The sequence below is a fragment of the Gorilla gorilla genome, chromosome 2 (assembly GCF_029281585.2).
Source record: "Gorilla gorilla gorilla isolate KB3781 chromosome 2, NHGRI_mGorGor1-v2.1_pri, whole genome shotgun sequence".
Lineage (NCBI taxonomy): Eukaryota > Metazoa > Chordata > Mammalia > Primates > Hominidae > Gorilla > Gorilla gorilla.
Genome location: NC_086017.1, coordinates 181,061,529 through 181,080,837, shown reverse-complemented (window position 1 = coordinate 181,080,837; position 19,309 = coordinate 181,061,529). Strand labels below are relative to the sequence as shown.

The 19,309-nt window shown below is 36.3% G+C and overlaps 1 protein-coding gene across 2 annotated transcripts in view; it reads right to left on the bottom strand.

The window, feature by feature from the left end:
• Nucleotides 1-210: 210 nt before the first annotated feature.
• The window catches only part of SEC62 (SEC62 homolog, preprotein translocation factor), a 30,532-nt gene continuing 11,433 nt past the window's right edge, over nucleotides 211-19,309 (bottom strand). Inside the window, exons 4-9 of one of the 2 annotated variants that reach the window (XM_019024171.3) lie at nucleotides 14,590-14,794; nucleotides 14,249-14,341; nucleotides 11,574-11,634; nucleotides 9,086-9,205; nucleotides 3,581-4,088; nucleotides 211-3,027 (exon numbers count right to left, since the gene is read on the bottom strand). In XM_019024171.3, coding sequence (XP_018879716.1) covers nucleotides 3,619-4,088; nucleotides 9,086-9,205; nucleotides 11,574-11,634; nucleotides 14,249-14,341; nucleotides 14,590-14,794 — 949 coding nt within the window. In that variant the 3' untranslated portion in view covers nucleotides 211-3,027; nucleotides 3,581-3,618. Of the gene's footprint in view, nucleotides 4,089-9,085; nucleotides 9,206-11,573; nucleotides 11,635-14,248; nucleotides 14,342-14,589; nucleotides 14,795-19,309 lie in introns of both variants that reach the window. The other variant, XM_019024173.3, reaches the window with a different exon arrangement.

The following is a 19,309-nucleotide window of genomic DNA, read 5'->3' as shown; positions in this document are numbered from 1 at the left end:
AGAAGAGCCGAGAATAGGCACCCTACCATCCTCTGATCTCTGGCCAGGACACTCCTTGGCCAAACCCACTCAGAAGCCAGGAGGCATAGGAGCCCACTGCTGTGGTCCATTCGGGTCAGCTTTGTGGGCAAGAGCAGAGTGGAGCTGGAGGGGAAAACAAGAGATATCCAGCACATGTAGCAATTTGCTGCCGTAGCACTTAACACACTATTTAATGGTGCAAGAGAATTGTATTTTTATTCATGGTTGTGCCTAGTAAAATTCTGGTACATGGTAAGTGCTCAGTATTACTGAGTGAATGAACAAAGACCTGAAATACTGCTGAAACAGTAAAAGCAAATTACCACACAATTAGGAGGAATTATTTTCAGACACAGGATATTTAAAACATCACTCAAATACTGGAGCATGATTCAGCAATAAATTCTATTCCATTAACCAGGTAGATAAATGTCACAGCTTTAAAATATAGTTAAGTACAGTTGATCCTCGTTATTCATGGATTCCGTATTTGTGAATTTGCCTAACCTAAAATTTTGTGGTACAGCAAAAAACTTGCTGTACACATATTCTGAGCTGAGGTTGAACAAGGCCATGTTCCAGCTTTCATACTATAAACGTGTCCTTTTTAAGCTAATGCCATGGTTTTTGCATTTCTGTTCTTTTTTTGATTTCACTGTTTAAAATGGCCCCCAAGCATAGTGCTAAGGGCAAAAAGCTGTTCCTAAGGGCAAAAAGGCTGTTGTGTGCCTTATGAAGCTTATGTGTCAGATAAGCTTCATTCAGGCATGAGTTACAGTGTTGTTGGTCATGACTTCAATGTTAATGAATCGACTGTATTAAATAAGGTGTCTTTACAACAGAAATTTACATGTTGACTGCTTGATGAAAATGTGACCAGTGGCTTGCAGAAATCTAGCCTTGTATTTCCCCTAGGTTCTATATTTGCTAATTCAGTGTTCGCAGTGACTTTATAGAACATAACTACCTTGAATAATGAGAATCAACCATACTTGCTGTTTTCCAGTTCCTAACAAAGATTTAAAAAAAAAATTCAATTTACAAAAGACACAAGATGATTTTTCTTGTCAGCAGCTAACTGATCCTCATGATGTAAAACCAGAAAGAGGGGGGAAACACCAAAATTCATCACCACTGCATAATTTCAATGTGATATATTAAAATTTATTACTTCCTGAATAGTATTCAACTAAATCTATATTATTTCAATTCAAGTTATCTAGGCCATATGGTTTGAAAATTGAAAAATCCAGTAAGAGGGAAAAGGAAAAATACCTTATTTAATACATTGACTTTAAGAACAATCACATATGCATTATTCTTACTATCTGAACTTAGCCTCTGGTAAATTCAATCCTGCTTAGTAAGGCCAATTGATACCCTCTACAATAAGCCCTACATCATCAAAAAGCTTCATGCTTTCTACTTACAGCAGCATAGCAAATCTGAAGTTCTTAAAAAAAAAAATCGCCATTCTATTAACAATTATAGACAATTTTCCATGCTCTGGTACAAGAATATTTAATGTTAGCCAAGAAAGATAGCCATCTATTCCACTGAGGATTGTAATAGAGGCAGCCTTTTGATTTTTATATTTGTTTAAAGTACACAACTTGAATAGTAAAATAGAAACTGAGCTGAAATTTATAATTCACTTTCTAACCATAGTAAGAATGATATTTCCCCCCAGGGATCACCAAATATTTATAAAAATTTGTACTAACATTCTGTAAGAATCCACACATCAGTAAGAAGCTGACCTTCCTGTTGGCCATGCTCCAAATGTCTTTAAGACTAGACAAATTACATATATTATAAAAAATTTCAGGATGAATATTGAGTGCCTGGGTATTATCACAGTAATAGCAAAGGTTAATGAAATCATTTTTATTTCTGAAAAACACCATGTTTATACCCCAAAATAGGTATCAATGTTACTGGTGATAAACTCAGAAGTGATCATTATATATATGCTTACTGTGGAAATGAAGTAGTAGAGCTCTGCAAATGGGAGGGGAAAATACCCAGGCCCTTCATCAATGAACATTTGCTAAAAAGAAACTCTTAAAGTGATTGCAGCCTTGACATAGTTGCATTAACATCAAATAGCCACATTTACGTCCACTTACAGGGACTACTATAAAGAAGCAATCAAGCCAAGTTTAATAAAATGTGTTGATACAGAAAATGTATTTTTCACAATTAGAAAAATTTAACATCTTTAATTCAAACACTTAGATGAGAAACAGCCTAAAGCAAAGACTGACATACACTACCTATTTCAACCACAAAGCAAGATGCTCTCACTGTGACTGAAGAAAAATCATTTAATATTCATTATTAGTTTATATAACTCCAAGGAATGATTATGCTCATAAGTAAACAAGAGTTTCCAAAGACTTGTAACTAAGATGTATAAGACGTAAAGTCAAACTGCAAAACTAGTTGAAAGCAATTAGAGTCCAATAGTTCTCTTATGTTTTCTTTCATTATCTTTATTTTAAATTTGATATTTTAGAATAGGAAATTATCTTTCACAGCAATGCCTCCTGGTCTGATAATACAGTATCTCATTTCTGAATGTAAAGATTTAAAATAAATCAAAATGAACATTAAGGCGTACAAAGCTACTTTAAGTCTGCTCTTATTTAATAAAGATCAGTTTTTGCTCATATTCAAAATACATGGAATGTTGGCACAAAACTGAAGCTGCTGTAGAAAGATCACAGATGTTCTGTGGGTTACTCAAACTTCCATTTCTCTAAAAACATACCCTTACATGGTCTTAATTTTAGGAATTTAAGTGTTGAGAAATATCTAAGTAATAAGTAACAATTAAAATAAAATGTTTTATTTGTAAATTATGTACAGAATACACTTTACGTTACGCCAATGAAATGGGGAGAGAGGAGGGAGAGCCATCACCTTCCAACAAATGCTGTTCACTGTCTCTGCTGGAGATGACCATCCTTCTCTGAGTCAGACGTACAAATCAGTGTGGATTTCCTACATTGGAAAAAGAATTTAGCTAAACCAGAAGTGTTGCTGCATTGTTACTAGTTGGCTTGTTTTCACAAAATAGTTTTGAACTCTGCTAACTCAGAATCTTAAAAGAAATCTCCTGGTATAATTTTATAATGAAAAATAAAAACTATCAAGGACAATGAGTTTACACATCTTAAAGAAACTGTGAAATGGCTATATAACTATGCATAATGTGAAATGTTGGAGTTTCTTTGTTCCTTTTAAAGTTATTTTTGATTAGTCTAACAGTAAAAAGCCATAAAACTATCAAAAATTGCCATTAATGTAAATTTAAGTGTGGAAAGTACATCTTTGATAACTGTCAAAATGAATGAGACCTACTTACTGTAAAATTATCAAATGGATAAAACATATTAATGGCTTTAAACTGTACCAGTAATAGTGCCAATATTCTATAAAATGAAGGACCGAATATAACTGCTTGAATGTCAAATACATTTCAGTAAATAGATTTAAAGAATGCTACAAATGCCATGTGTTCAATATGGTAATCAGCCAACATAGAAAATCCAACCTCTTGTACTTATTCATTCAGTCCCAAAATTAGTCAGATTATGATTTTTCATGTGAAGATTTAGGTGTTTCTCCATCATTTTCCTCTTCCTCATCCTCTTCACAATCCCCATCTGTTTGCTGTTCCAGTTCCTCTTTTGTTATCATTTCAAAATCATTTCCATTTCCACTACTGTGCTGGGATCGATCATCTTCCCTCCTGTCACTGTCCGTGTCTGAATGCCGTTCTCCCCCCGAGCCTTCTGTTCCATGATTTCCTGGTCCTACTTTCCCCTCCTCATCTTCCTTTTTCTCACTGTCTGACTTTTCCTCACTGTCGGACTTCTGTTGCTTTTTGGTTTCAGACTTCTCATCTTTCTTTAAGTCTGCTTTTGGTCCTTTGTATTCATGTGTGTACAGAGGCCTGAAGGAGTCAATGAAGCCCACATCAGCAGTCAGATTTGGCAAGAACCAAAAGTGGTGCCTTCCTCCAGTTATGAGCCAAATGATGAGAAATAGAATGCATCGAGCTGTGGGGAGAAAAATTTCTCTAATTGAGTAATTCAAACACTGCCTCAGAAGGGAGTATTTGTTAACAAAAAGCTGGGAAAACAGTTTTATTATCTGCACATTTCATACACCTTAAATATTAATATCTAAATCCTGACTAGTGCTGGGCGTGGTGGCTAAACCTCTAATCCCAGCTACTTGGGAGGATCACTTGAGCCCAGGAGCTCGAGGCTGCAGTGAGCTATAATTACACCACTGCATGCTTGAAAACAAAAAATTCCTGACTAGTTTAGCAGCTATCACGGTATTCTAGGGGCACAGAATGTTGCTCTGAACTTGAGGTCACAATGCAATAATGTCACTCTGAAAAAAATTACTTCTTTTTTCCATCTGGGTGTACACTTACATGGATATACACTTCTGATTTACGTACTTTGTGATATTATGCTTCAATACACATAGCAATCAGTTGGGAATTTAAGTATTCATAAGATCATGGTGTAGGAAAAGAATAAAATAAAGAGATGAAAGGTGTTTGGGAAGAAAGCCTTTAAGAAGGAAAAGCAGGGCTGCATCATACTTCCCAAGGCCCTAGGCCCTTTTGCCTTTGTAAGGCACTTACTCCACAAAAACTATTAAATATTATATTTTCTATACATTTATGACTATATTTTCTGTACATCTGTATAAACACTAATAAAATACTGTATAGGTTTGCTATTACATACATGTATATACATTACCACTTATGATTTAAAAGAAATAAAAATGAAAATATTTCTGTGGACCCCTATATGTATCTTGGTCCAAGGCACACGTTTACTATGCCTAAAGGATAAATTAGCCCTGGATAAGGAACCCCAGTATTAGAAAGTTTCCATCTTTTTTTTTTTTTTTTTTGAGACGGAGTCTGGCTCTGTCGCCTAGGCTGGAGTGCAGTGGCGCGATCTCAGCTCACTGCAAGCTCCGCCTCCCGGGTTCACGCCATTCTCCTGCCTCAGCCTCCCGAGTAGCTGGGACTACAGGCGCCCGCCACTATGCCCGGCTAATTTTTTGTATTTTTAGTAGAGACGGGGTTTCACCATGTTAGCCAGGATGGTCTCGATCTCCTGACCTCGTGATCCGCCCGCCTCGGCCTCCCAAAGTGCTGGGATTACAGGCGTGAGCCACCGCGCCCGGCCAGTTTTCATCTTTTAATCCTTGTTGTCTTATTTATTTATTGAGGACAAGGTCTTGCTCTGTCACCCAGGCTGGAGTGCAGTGGCACAATCATGACTCGCTGCAGCCTCAACCTCCTGGGCTCAAGCAATCCTCCCACCTCAGCCTCCAAGTAGCAGGTACGTGCCACCAGGGTCTGCTAATTTTTGTATTTTTTGTAGAGATGGGGTCTTGCCATGTTGCCCAGTCTGGTCTTGAACTCCTGGGCTCAAACTCCCAAAGTGCAGGGATTACAGGTATGTATCTATCATTTATTTATCTAATCTCTATCTATCCTCCCTCTCTCTCTACCTATCTACCTACTTTGATAGACAGGTTCTTGCTATGTTGTCCAGGCCAGTCTTAAACTCCTGGCTTTATGTGATCCTCTCACCTCAGCCTCCCGAGTAGTTGGGATCGCAGTTGTGAGTCACTGAACCTGACCTTTTTGTTTTATTAATTAGGCAAACTATGTAATTTTTGCTTATTTAAAGACCAATCCTCTCAATATTAGGAAAAATACAATGTTAATGAAAGCAAGATCACTTAAACACATAAGGTTTACTCTTTTATAACACTGTATTATGAAAAAACTGTAGAAAAATGGAATTTGAATTTTAAAATTTGTAGTAATGAGTTATCACAAACCCCAATATTTAGTTTTCTCTGAATTTACCAATTATGTAGAGCTGAGTGATTTTTTCCTGTTTTTTAAAAGGTCATGATGATTATGTGAATGTTACAGACTAATCAATTACGACAGGAGTTTTGGTTTTTTGTTTTCTTTAGACAATTCTGTCACTGTTTTCATACAAAGCCTGAAATAAGCTAATCTATGTGTCTTCCATTATTCTGCTTTGTATAAATGGAAGAAAATCGTTATAGCTGTCTTGACTTTTAAAAATAGCAATTTTTATTTTCATAAGAATATAGATATTCTGAAAGACTCCTGTACACATTAGAATCTTTCGTGGTATAAACGGAAAAGGTAAATATGCTTAAAATTATGATTTAAGAATAAATTCCATTGATAAACAGAGATAATGAATTTAAGGAGGCTGTACATTTTTTTCTCCCATTATGATGCAATGATAGGTTTTACAGGATTGTAAGACAGATGATTCATAATATGAAATCTTGTATCAAACCAAAGAAAAAGCAATATAGAAATGGCACTAACCTAATTTCTTATCACATACAAATGGTATGGCAGAATGTTCATGTTTTACAGTCTTTCGCTATGTGGCACTAGATTACCGAGAGTGAAAAGGGAAGAATTATGGGGAAGCTGTGACATGTACTATAATAACATTCCTATACTAAAAGCGACAGATTTTAGAAAACTGCCAAAGGTTTTATTTTAAATGGCATTATTAATAATGCATATTCAAAGAAACACCAGATATAATTGTGACCAATACATAATATTTCAAGACCCTGACTTAAAACAAAAAAATTAGGTAGGCATGGCAACATGCTCCTATAGTCCCAGCTACTCAGGAGGCTAAGGTGGGAGGGCTGCTTGAGCCCAGGAGTTTGAGGGTACAGTGAGCTATGATTCTGCCATGGTACTTTACCCTGGGCAACAGAGCAAGACCCTGTCTCCAAAAAATGAATATATATATAAATATATTTCATATAAATATATGACATATCATGTAATATAAATATATATGACATATCATATATAAGATATATATTATATGATATATATGATATATCATGATATATAATAAATATCTATTATATGATATATCATATATCTATGTATCATATATTCATATAATATACATGATATATAAATATATGTATATATTATATGCGATATACATAATATATATAAAGACTTCAAAGAATAATATAAAAGAAATATCTAATTATTTGAGAGTATATTTGGAATTGCATTTTCTAAGAGAATCAACATAAAATGTTGGGTTTGTTTCCTGGTATAATTCAGAAGACTATTTGGTTCATAATGCATATTTAAATCCACAGCATATTTACAATGAAAATTTATTTAAAGAGACTACTGAAGAAACAATATTTTAAACAGCAAAACTACATAATAACCATAAACTATTGTGAACACTGGTTTAATTTAAAAATAAGCAAGTAGAATAATTCTATTCAGTGGAGCTAAACCTTTGCTAAAAATTTCCAAGGAGTTTCTAAATTTCAGGAATTTGAAAGGCAAAAAGCACCAATTTTATTATGTCTAATGTCAGATCAAAGTTTATGACTTTTCCTTCTTGATGCAGGTATTACACTGACACTAAATTCAAACGGCTTAGATATTATTTCTTGGCCTACAAATGTGCCCGTGTTCCATGCAAAACCAGCAGGGGATTTTTCTGCTGCTAGAGGTTACTAAATCAGAGGAAGGAGGCTGGGTGTGGTGGTTCACGCCTGTAATCCCAACACTTTGGGAGGCCAAGGCGGGCAGATCACCTGAGGTCGGGAGTTCGAGACTAGCCTGGCCAACATGGTGAAACCCCATCTCTACTAAAAATACAAAAATTAGCCGGGTGTGGTGGTATCTCAGCTCACTGCAATCTCTGCCTCCCAGGTTCAAGCCATTCTCCTGCCTTAGCCTCTGAAGTAGCTGGGATTACAGGCGCACGCCACGAAACGCAGCTAATTTTTGTATTTTTAGTAGAGATGGGGTTTCACCATGTTGGCCAGGATGGCCTCGATCTCCTGACCTTGTCATCCACCCACCTCGGCCTCCCAAATTGCTGGAGTTACAGGCGTGAGCCACTGTACCCAGCCCTATATTGCTTTTTAACTATGAAACATGGCTGGGTGTGGTGACAATCTTATAATTCCAGCACTTTGGGGGGCCAATGCTGGAGGATCACTTGAAGTCAGGAGTTTCAGACCAGCCTGGGCAGAGTGATACCCTATCTTCCCCACAAAAAGCCAGGCATGATGAAATGCACCAGTACTCCTAGCTACTTGGGAGGCTGAGGCAGGAGGATTGCTTAAGCTCAGGAATTCAAGGCTGCAGTGAGCTATGATCTCACCACTGCACTTCAGCTTGGGTGACAGAGCAAGACCCTGCCTCTAAACAAATAATCTATGAAAGACCCCAGTCATCCAGAAATGTGGAAAATTCATTTACTTATGTTTCCCCATTTGATTTTTAAAACATTAACTCCTTATTGCATCTAGTATTTTGGCACCTGGGTGAAAATTATTGATTTTTCCCAAAATGGCAAATCAATTGTTTAGAATCATTTATTAAATATATGCATAGATTATTTAGATGTTGCATTTGTTCTAAGTCAAAATTAAAAAATGTTTTACTGAAAGTATTATGTCTAATAAATGATCTACCATTGCAAAAATATTAAACGCCTCTGCCATAACTAATTTTTAAAGCACATCTATTCGCAGATTAAGATATAATAATGTATGGTATATTTCAAAATAAGTAAATTTCAAATGTCTCACAATAAATGATAGGCAAGAAAGGTGATTGATATGCTAATTATGTTAATTAGCTTGATTTAAACATTGCACATTGTACACATACACCAAAACATCACATTGTACCCCATAAATGTATACAATTATGATCTGTCAATAAAAAATAATCTTAATAATTAAAAACATTTTTTAAAGATGTATTAAATCCTTTTTCCGCAGACAGAACAAATCTTACCAAGCCTGAGTTTTGAGATTTGACTCAGAAAGTAGTATCATATACTTCTTGATTTACCTCCATTAATTTTTCTTAAGCTTTACTGAAGCTCCAAATTACAGTCCAACTGCTCAATACCAACCTTCTTGAGGTCAATTTTATAATAACAATACTTACCAACAGCAAGGAGAAGAATACTGGCTACAAAACAGCCTGCACCCACACTGAGGTAATAAACACCTACTCTCATTTCTGCTGGCCAAAGGGGGAAGAGGGTGGCCGCTATTACTGCAATCACTGGAACAAGAAATGACAAAAGTTAAATTTTAGAATAAAAACTTAAATGGTATGGCTGCACTAACAGAAACATATCCCCGGGGGAAAAACTGAGAAACATAAACACAGTGAAATATAAAATTGCCATTTTTATAGGTAAAAAATGGTCAATTATGAGCAATTTCATATTGTTCAACCTAACATTTTATACTATTCTTAAACTAGTTTTTATTAGTGTAAATTACATATAATTAGAAAAAAATGCTATGTAGAAATTCAAAACTATTGCCTCCTTAATTTATCAACTGCCCCCTTTTTCACGCTGTATCTACTTTATTTAAAAAATATTAAGATATCTGCCTACTAAGTAAGGGAGCTAAAAGAAACAACAGAACAACAAACCCAACAAAAAATGATTTCCAAGACCCCTCTCTGGAGATTCTTCTTCTGGGGTGCAGCTCTGACATCCACAAACTGAAAGATTCCCCAGGTGATTCTGCTACAGATGTATTTTTTGGTGTTTAGGGAAACTGTTTACAAGTGTCTCCAGTTTTTTTGCAAGTAAAGTGGGGACACAAGAAAGTATTATAAGAAATTAGAAGCCTGGTTATTAGGTCTTTAGAGTAAGACCAGGATTAAAATTCTAGCTCCATCACTTATAAGCTGTGTAACCCTGGGCAAGTTACTTAACTCTTTCGAGGCTAAGTTACCTTATATTTAATAAGTCTCTTCCTAGTCTTCAAAGGTTGTTGTGAGGATGAAATGATATATTATACGCAAAATATCTAGCAAAGTGACTAGTACTCTTATTATAAAAGAGTTATTTTGCTTTTTGTTTTCTGAAACAGTCTTACTCTGTCACCCAGGCTGCAGTGCAGTGGCATGATCTCAGCTCACCACAGCCTCGACCTCCTGAGCTTAGGTGATCCTCCCACCTCAGCCTTCTAAGTAGTTGGGACTACAGGTGTGAACCACCACACCTGGCTAATTTTTTGTAGAAACGAGGTTTCGCCATGTTGCCTAGGCTAGTTTCGAACTCTTGGATTCAAGCCATCTCCCTGCCTTGGCCTCCTAAAGTGTTAGGATTACAGGTGTGAGCCACTGAGCCCAGCCTAAAAGAGTTATTTTGAATGGGATCCTATGATACCATATTGACCAAGCTTATTTTAACTGCTACCTATTTTTTTTTTCTGTTTGTTTAATCATTCTTTCCCCATAAAACCTCCTGGAATACACACGTTAAAAAGCAAATCAAAAACAAATCAAACCCCCAGCACTTTGGGACAACGAGGCAAGTGCCCAGGAGTTCGAGACCAGCCTGGGCAACATGGCGAAACCCCGTCTCTACAAAAAAATACAAAAATTAGCGGGGTGTAGTGGAGTGTGCCTATAGTTCCAGCTACTCAGTAGGCTGATGTCGGAGATCACCTGACCCCAGCAAGTCGGGCTGCAGTGAGCCATGATTGTGCCATTGCATTCCAGCCTGGGTGACAGGAATGAGACCCTGTCACAAACAAGCAAATCAAAAAGTATAGAGAAAATTAAGTCTTCATCTAATTCTTATTCCACTTGCCAGAGGTTAAGTACTATTAAGCTTACCTGTATTCTCAGAGACTGCCTATATATAATTAACTAGCTACAGGGACTCTTTTCTAAATAAGTAAATGAGCTTATACTATTCTTACTCTTCTGTAACTTTCTTTTCTTTTTTTATCTATTCTAGGTATAATATCCTTGCACATGTACATTTGTGCAACTGTGATTATGGCATAGGATAAACTCCTTAAAGTGGAATTTATTAGATCAAATGGTGTAAGCATTTCAAATTTGAAAGATATTTGCTAGATTACACTCAAGTATAGTCTAAGGGATTTGGAAAAAAACAGATAATGTGTCAATGCACACTTTGTGCAACTGTATGGGAATAGCCTAGAATTGCTGGGTCACTGCAGACACATAAAATTTCAAAGATACTGACAAACTGTCCTTTACAAAAATTAAAACAATAGACATACCTATCAACTGTTAGAGCTGATTTTTTTCTAAGACCTTTAATGTTAAGGTTTGCAAGACTCTTAATCACTACAGCTTTAATTTGTATATGAGTGTGATTAAGTATCACTCATGATGATTGGTCATTGTATTTCTTTATCTGTTAACTACCTTGACCATTTTTCTATCAGTTTGTTAATCTCTTAAAAGATCTTTGTTTTAATATGTTTCAAATATTTTCCTTAGTTTATTATTTATCTTCTGACTTTATTTAAAGTATTTTTTAAAATGACAACTATTTTATGTTAAATTTAGGAACATTTTCTTTTACAGTATCTGCATATTGTTTTCTAAATTTTAGATTGCACTTTAAAGCTATTAACATCTCACTACTTACCAAGAATTAATCCCATGACAAATGTTTTAAAGTGAACTGGGTCATAGATCCATACATACACCTAGAAGAATCAAGAAACCTCGGTGCTTAAAAGTTCTAATGTCACATTAGAAAGTAATGCTTAATTCTATATTTTAGGTCCCTTAAAGCAGTCATCAACCTCTTAACATACGAGAAGTACTTTCTAAGGTAAATAAATTCCAAAGATTTTTCCTTCAGTAGTAGTGGTTCTTCTAGCGCTAGAAAATGATTATAGGAAAACTATAAATTCTATAAAGCACTTAAGTAAATCTGTATGTTCTTACATACACTTAAAAATTTGTTTGACCGGGCTTGGTGGCTCACGCCTATAATCCCAGCACTTTGGAGGCCAAGGCGGGCAGATCACTTGAGGTCAGGAGTTCAAGACAAGCCTGGCCAACATGGTGAAACCCTGTCTCTACTAAAAATACAAAAATTAGCCGGGTGTGGTGGTGGACGCTTGTAATCCCAGCTACTCGGGAGGCTGAGGCAGGAGAATTGCTTGAACCCGGGAGGCAGAGGTTGCAGTTAGCTGAGATCACACCACTGCACTCCAGCATGGGCGACAGAGCAAGACTCTGTCTTGGGGGAAAAAAAAATTGTTCCATGTGTGCAAATCATTATTTATTCAACCAAACACCAGCAACTGCCAACCTTTTTGTCCCTAATGTAATGATGAACCAGTCTGGGATAAAAGCACAGTTAAGACAGAATCCAGCCAGGCCCTATTACAGATCTAGTATCACTCGACTCCACCCTTTTCTCTTCTGAGAAGACACAAAGATCAATTATTAAAGATCATGCTTGGTGAACATAGTCTCTATGATGGTATTAATTTCACTGCCTACTCCTCCATGGAGGGCCCATAAGCTGGGAACCACTACTTCAAAACTTAATTTACTTTTATCAGGCTCTTATTTTACGCAACAGAAATTTACTTCATTCAGATCAGAACTCTGTTTGATCATTCATCCACAAAACTCAGTTTTATTTCTTAGTTTCTATAAATAACAGTACTCTTCCCTCTTATTTCTATATTGACCAGAACTCTTTATTGTCTTTCCAACGTGGTTCTTCAATTTTTAACACCAGAGGTTCCACTTTAACCTCTTATTTTACTCTGCCCATTTCCTTGGGAATCAGATTCACAGATATTACTTCTGCCAGTTTCCATTCTAAAAAAACATGTTTTTTTAAAAAAGATATTTCACAACTTTAAAAGTTATGGAGTGCATGCTGCTTTCTACAGAATAAAATCTAGGCTTCTCAGGATAGCAAGCACCCATGCGTTTGCTCAGGCTGCTTCCTTCCCTAACAGACTAACCTCCTTCCTGGCACGCCTGGCAATCTGCCAGTCATCTTCAAGTCTAAGCTCAAATGTCCTTTAGACCCTTCTTATCCTTCCTGACTAAATTAACTATTCCTACCTGGCGCTTTCACACCATTAATGCTTACCACACTGTACTATATTAACATGTTTAAGTGCCTGTATCTTTGCTAGACCATTAAGAGATTTTATCCTATTTATCAAGCTATTCCCAACACCTATAAAAATGTCTGGCACATAGCTGATGCTCAATGTTTAACTGAGGGCATTTCAGCCTTCACATTAAGAAAGACCTACGGTTTTCTATTACAGTGGTTCTCAACAAGGGGTTCACATCAGTCACCTGAGGACACTTTATTATAGATATATAATCCTCCCCCACAATCCCACTCTAGATAGTCTCATGCAAGTAAGAATTTCAAACACACAACCCTAGGAGCCATGACTTTATAGATGTTACTTTTGTATAGGTATAACAGGAAAGGATATATCCTGAAATTCACAACAGTTCAATGCCCAGTATATAACTCATGTTTACGTACTGGTGAAGTGACTGAATTAAGCAGTCTTTATGGAAGGCTACCACCATACAAATCTTCCATTACAAATGATAAGCACAAAGCGTCATGTAATGTTAAAAATTTTAAGCCCCTCAAGTGATGTGTCTGACTTACATTCTGTAAGAGATAGAGACTTGTAGCTATCTCCTATTCTGCTCTTTTTTCTTTGATAATAACAGAAACCCTACATTTCGGCTGGGCAGATCATCCTGTATAAAAAGTGCATTTCCAAGATTTTACTTCTCATATGCATGACCATGTGACTACGTTCTGGCCAATGGAATTCAAGCAGAAATGAAATTACCAGCTTTCTGGACAGTGTCCTTAAAGTGGTCTCCTTAAAGAGGAGACATATTCTTCACTCTCCTTTCCTCTTTTCGATGCAGATATAAGGTTGGCAGTCATTCTGGACCATAAGGTAACCTTAGCTAGAAGCCTCAGACAGAGGAGAAAAGAAGAGCTGGGATCCACCATGGAGCTGACGTATCTGTACAGCTTACCTACAGATTTCACTGATAAAAAAGAAATAAGCATCTATTTTGTATTAAGATGCTTTTATTTCAGGTTTCCTATCACTCACAGTCAAATCTGACTTTTAAAAATCTAAATAAGAGAAATTATTGATTTTTAAAAATAGAGTAGCTTTTATACATTTAAGAGCGTTAATTAGATTTCTCAAAATTTTTCCTTTTATTAGTGAAGGCATCAAACATATTTCTAAAAACTCCTATAGAAAACTGAACTTCTAGTTATAGGCTTACTCTCACCTCATTTCCATCCAGAAAAACCTGATCATCATGTGGCTCAAGTTTGAATTTTTTCTTAGTTTCCTTCTTTTTAGGAGTTCCTGGAGTTTCCTCCTATGGAAACACAAGTTGGACAGAAGAAATAACACAAGTAAGCAAGAAATATGATGTTCATACAGTCAAAAATTTTCACTGACTATTTGTAACACAGAAATAAAAATTCTCAACCACGGTATTTATAACAACTCTAATATAGTTATCTCAGGTAGGTGTTGCATAATACTTAAATGTGCTCATAGGCCAGTAGTGATCATGTGCACATAATGATTTTTAAATTTTTACTTAATTTTAGATTAACTCACCTTTTTGGATTCTTCCTTTTCACCATCTTTTTTTTTCTCTTTTTCTTTTTTTGTCTTCTCATCCTTTATATTTTCTTTCTTGCTCTTTTTATCTTCTTCTTTTCCACTTTCAGCTTTTCCTTTATCTTTTTCTTTCTTTATGTCTTTATCATATTTCATTTTCATTACTTTTAGGGCTCGGTGAAAAAACTGCTTCTTTAAAAGCCTTTGGGAAAAACAGGTATGGCATTACACTCCCCATATAGATATAGACTAAAAAGCAAAAATATCAAGACCTGAATAAAATAAGCAAAGGAAGGCATATTAGCAAACTCAAGAGAAATTACAACTAGTATGCCCGTGAAAAAGTAGTCAACTCTACCACTAAATCAAAAAACTTTACAGTCAATTATATAAAAGTTGTCAAAACTCAGTGATATTCAATATAATTTTCACTTTTAATGATGTACCTTAAGTATAAAAGAGATTATAGGTTTGAGATTATCCATATAAAGACTCTTTCTGGGTTCATATAATCAAGACTCAGCTTCACTTTATGTTAAGTCTCAAATGCAAGAGCTGACGTAATAAAGAAGGAGAAAATAAACAGTTTAAGAAATGTTAACAGATTAAAAGTGATGATTTGATTGGTCCAAATAATGTCTTTTCAGCTTTCTTGGTGTTATTTTTTCTCCAAGTACTTCGTAATTCAGTCTGCCACTGTAATGATTATCTTCAATTAAGCAATGATTAAATATACTAAGGTGAGATTTTTGGACTCTGAAAAGGACGTGCACAACATCAAATTGAAAAATGTGCAATATATTTGGCAAAACATGATGTATTCCTGGTTTCACTAATTTCTCTCTAAATAGATTGTTTTCTCTCTTTTTATCCGTTATTACTATATTTTATATTCTCACCTTAGGGCCTTCACACTGGCTGTTCCCTTTACTTAGAATGCTCTTCCCCCAAATAAGCAGGTCCTTTTGTTTCACTCCCTCACTTCCTTCAAGTTTTCCCTCAACCACAACCTACTCTGTTTAAAACATAAGCCCACCTTCCCATTCTCTCGTTTCCTGTTACCCTATCCATAGCACTTATCTTCTAACTCACTATATAATTTGTAATAGTTGTTTGCTCCTTCACTAGACGGTAAACTTCTTAAGAGAGAGAGAGATCCTTGCTTTATTCATTTTTTATCTGACCCCAGATTAAGTCAACGTTGCTTGGTAGTTTCTCTTTAACCTTACAATCCTACTCAGGAAATTGGGTTGCCCTTATTTTTGTCATCTAAAAGTCACTTTTTCAAATCTCATGTTCTAGTTTCAGAATTTCTGACTGGTTTCTTCATTCCTGCTTTGATAATGTCTAATTGCCACAATACAATCTAGAAGCTACGTCTCACTACCACCACTGGTGCCTGCTAATGGTGACTATCTAGCTACCTTTCTACTTACACCTCACTGGTGCCTGCTCCAGCACATCACAGCACTTGTTAACTAGATGCTTTCTTCCTGCCCAGATAACCACTTCTTTCTGTCACTGTGTTCAGTCCCCTGAAGCACCTATGTTTCTATGTTTTACCTGCCTGGCTGGGCTTCCATCTGCTCCCCAATTAGGTCCAGCCTATGGGCACTTCCACAAAGCTAATTTCTAGGTTTCCTCATTTGGCCCATACTACTTATTTGGAAGAGCTATTTTTAAATTATGCAAATATGATTGTGCATATAATTGTGCAAATGTTCAAACTGCCCCTCAAAATGCTACCATCATATCTGCTATGAATACATATACATATATAAACAAACAAGAATCTGAAATGAGACCTTAATGATTAACTACTTATGAGTACAAAGTGGGATTTAAGAATAGTAGTGGCATATTTGAATATGAAGTGTAGTCTTACATTTTTTACTCCAGAATGTCTTACAAAAAAAATCTATAACGAAAATATATTCTAATTTTCTTTGTGCACTTATGTGATTTCCAGATTTTCTTTCAGGAACATTTATTACCACTCCAAATGAAAATAAAAATACATCCTGTTCCTCATATGTTAATTGAAAAACCAGCATTTTATAATGCAGTTAATATACATGTCCATATATTAAGAGTACATGTGTACACATACAGATACTTGAAGTATATATTCTCAAATGGTAATGTGGCTATCTACGAAGCAACATTATTAGTAATTTGGATTTTCTTCTAAATCATTTGCAACAGTTCCCATTTTCTTAAATTTACTTTAGTGGAAAAAATGATTCTTAATAAAGAATTTTAAAAACAAAGAATGCAACTTTAGTAGAAAAAAGCCTTTTCCCTGATGAGCAGATACTGAAGGCAATAGAACCAGCAGGATCATCTGCTTCTGTCAATTTTCCTGCACAGCTGCCCACCCCCATGAAAGAAAAGTAGATTATTAACTTTCAATCAAATTGTGTTGAAAATTTCACAATTAGGTTGAAAGATGAGATTGACATTATTTAACATTTGTATAGTATCAGAGCCTCTGTTTGGCTTTAAACCCATGACATAGAACACATTACTAACATAAAACTCTGACATTTTTACACAACTATTCATACTTTCCTATCTCGGTGTGTTCTATGCCCTTTGCTTGGAATGAATTTCCTTTCTTCTCTTGTTAGTTGGGTAATCACCTATTTATGTTTCAAAATTTACTTAAAACATTTTCTGTGTGATGTCATTCTTCATAGTTTCACCATCTCTCTCTTCCTTATTCAACACACTGCATTGTGATTAGTTATAAATCTTCCCTAACAGATCAGAATATGTTTTGATGTAGGGACCAAGTCATAGTTATTATTGTATTCCTGGAGCCTAGAATATTTGTTGAGTAAATGGTTTTAAAACAGCTTCTAAAACATTTAAAAAATTACTTCTGTATTTTTTTCCTTCACTTCCATCTTTTTTTCAGATTTAACAAACATTTATTAAATGCCAGACATGTTGGGGACTTCCACCAATGTGGCAAAGGTGAGTTTTTATGAAGTGCTCACACTGTGGTAATTGCTATGGAGTTACAATAAAGTATAAAACAGTCTTACAATTGTTTTCAGATTTAGCTGGCAGGAGATTTTTAAAAAACTAACACATATGTAGCAATTCTAAAATAGTTAAGGGCCAAACTGGGAGGTACTAACTTGATAAACTCAGTAGAACTTTAGAGACAAAGGCTGATGAAGGCTGGAGGGCCTGGGGAAGAGTACATTCGGTAGAGGAAGGACTTGAGGGATTTGCTTGTGATTTTGAGAGGCAGGTGGGACAGAGGAGAGAGAACCATTTAGGGAAAGTGGCAAGTTATGATAGGAAAAAGACTAGAAGAAAAAATGAGTGTGGCATGTGCACAAGACTGAGGACGACATAACTGGACTGGGGGTCAGTGATACAAAGTCTTGTGGAGACTTAACCTAGTATGTATGAGTTCATTCATGATATAGGCCATAAAAAGGTATAGATCACATTAGAAAAGATTGTTTTATCATCCTACATTTTCCTATTTTGTTTTTCCTCAGACTCCCTCATGCCACTTAGCTGCCTCAGAAAAACTGACAGTATTGGAGGATGCCAAAAAAAGAAAAAAAGAAACTGGACAAGAGACCCTTTGTGATTTTGTCTGCTATTGGGCAGCAACTCATGAAAACTGGCCAATAAGACTCTATGGTTATATTAGAAGTGGCTCTGGAGACCTTAAAGTTATGCTATTCTCATTTATTTTAGTGCAGAAAGGACTCAAACAATCTGACATCAGTGGGAAGAGCGTATACAATGAAAATCGAGTGTCTTTGGACACTCTCTGTACTCAGGTCTTTTGAGCTTTTCAAATAACAAGGTACCAAGGCTCCTAAAAAGCCAAAAAATGTGGATTCATACTGGCTGCTCTACTCAAGAGATTTGGGCTTACAGATCTAATAGCTCCATTAAATGCATCGTCATTTTGTTGGAGGAGACAGTATAGAGCGGTAGTTAAGAACACAGACTGTGGAGACAGGCTGCTAGATTTAGAACCCTAGATCTGCCACTTGCTAGCTGTGTAGCCTTAGATAAAGTACTTAAGTTCTCTGTGCCCCAGTTTCTGCATTTGTAGCATCTCTTAATTTTTACACAACATGTAAAAAATACATCAGTTTTGTGGCAGGTAAGGAAGTTTGTACTTTTTGGTTTGTTTTTAAGACAGAGTCTTGCTCTGTCATCCAGGCTGGAGTGCAGTGGTGCGATCTCGGCTCACTGCAACCTCCACCTCCCGGGTTGAAGCTATTTTCATGTCTCAGTCACCCAAGTTGCTGGGACTACAGGTGCATGCCACCACGCCTGGCTAATTTTTGTATTTTTAGTAGAGACGGGGTTTCGCCATGTTGGCCAGGCTGGTCTTGAACTCCTGGACTCATGTGATCTCCCTGCCTTGGTCTCCCAAAGTGTCAGGATTACAGGCGTGAACCACCATGCCCAGCCTGGAAGTTTGTACTTTGGAGCTAATTCTATTCACCTTTTTATTTTTTCCCCACGAGCAGATTCAAGTTGCCCTGGATATATGCTTGCTGGAGCTAATTCTAACTAGACAAGTTGCTACAAAAGACAAGCAAATATCAACTGCATGAGTGTTAGCTCATCCTTGTCTCAACAATGTCTCACTCTGTCGCCCAGGCTGGAGTGCAGTGGCGCAACCTCAGCTCACTGCAAGCTCCGCCTCCCGGGTTCATGCCATTCTCCTGCC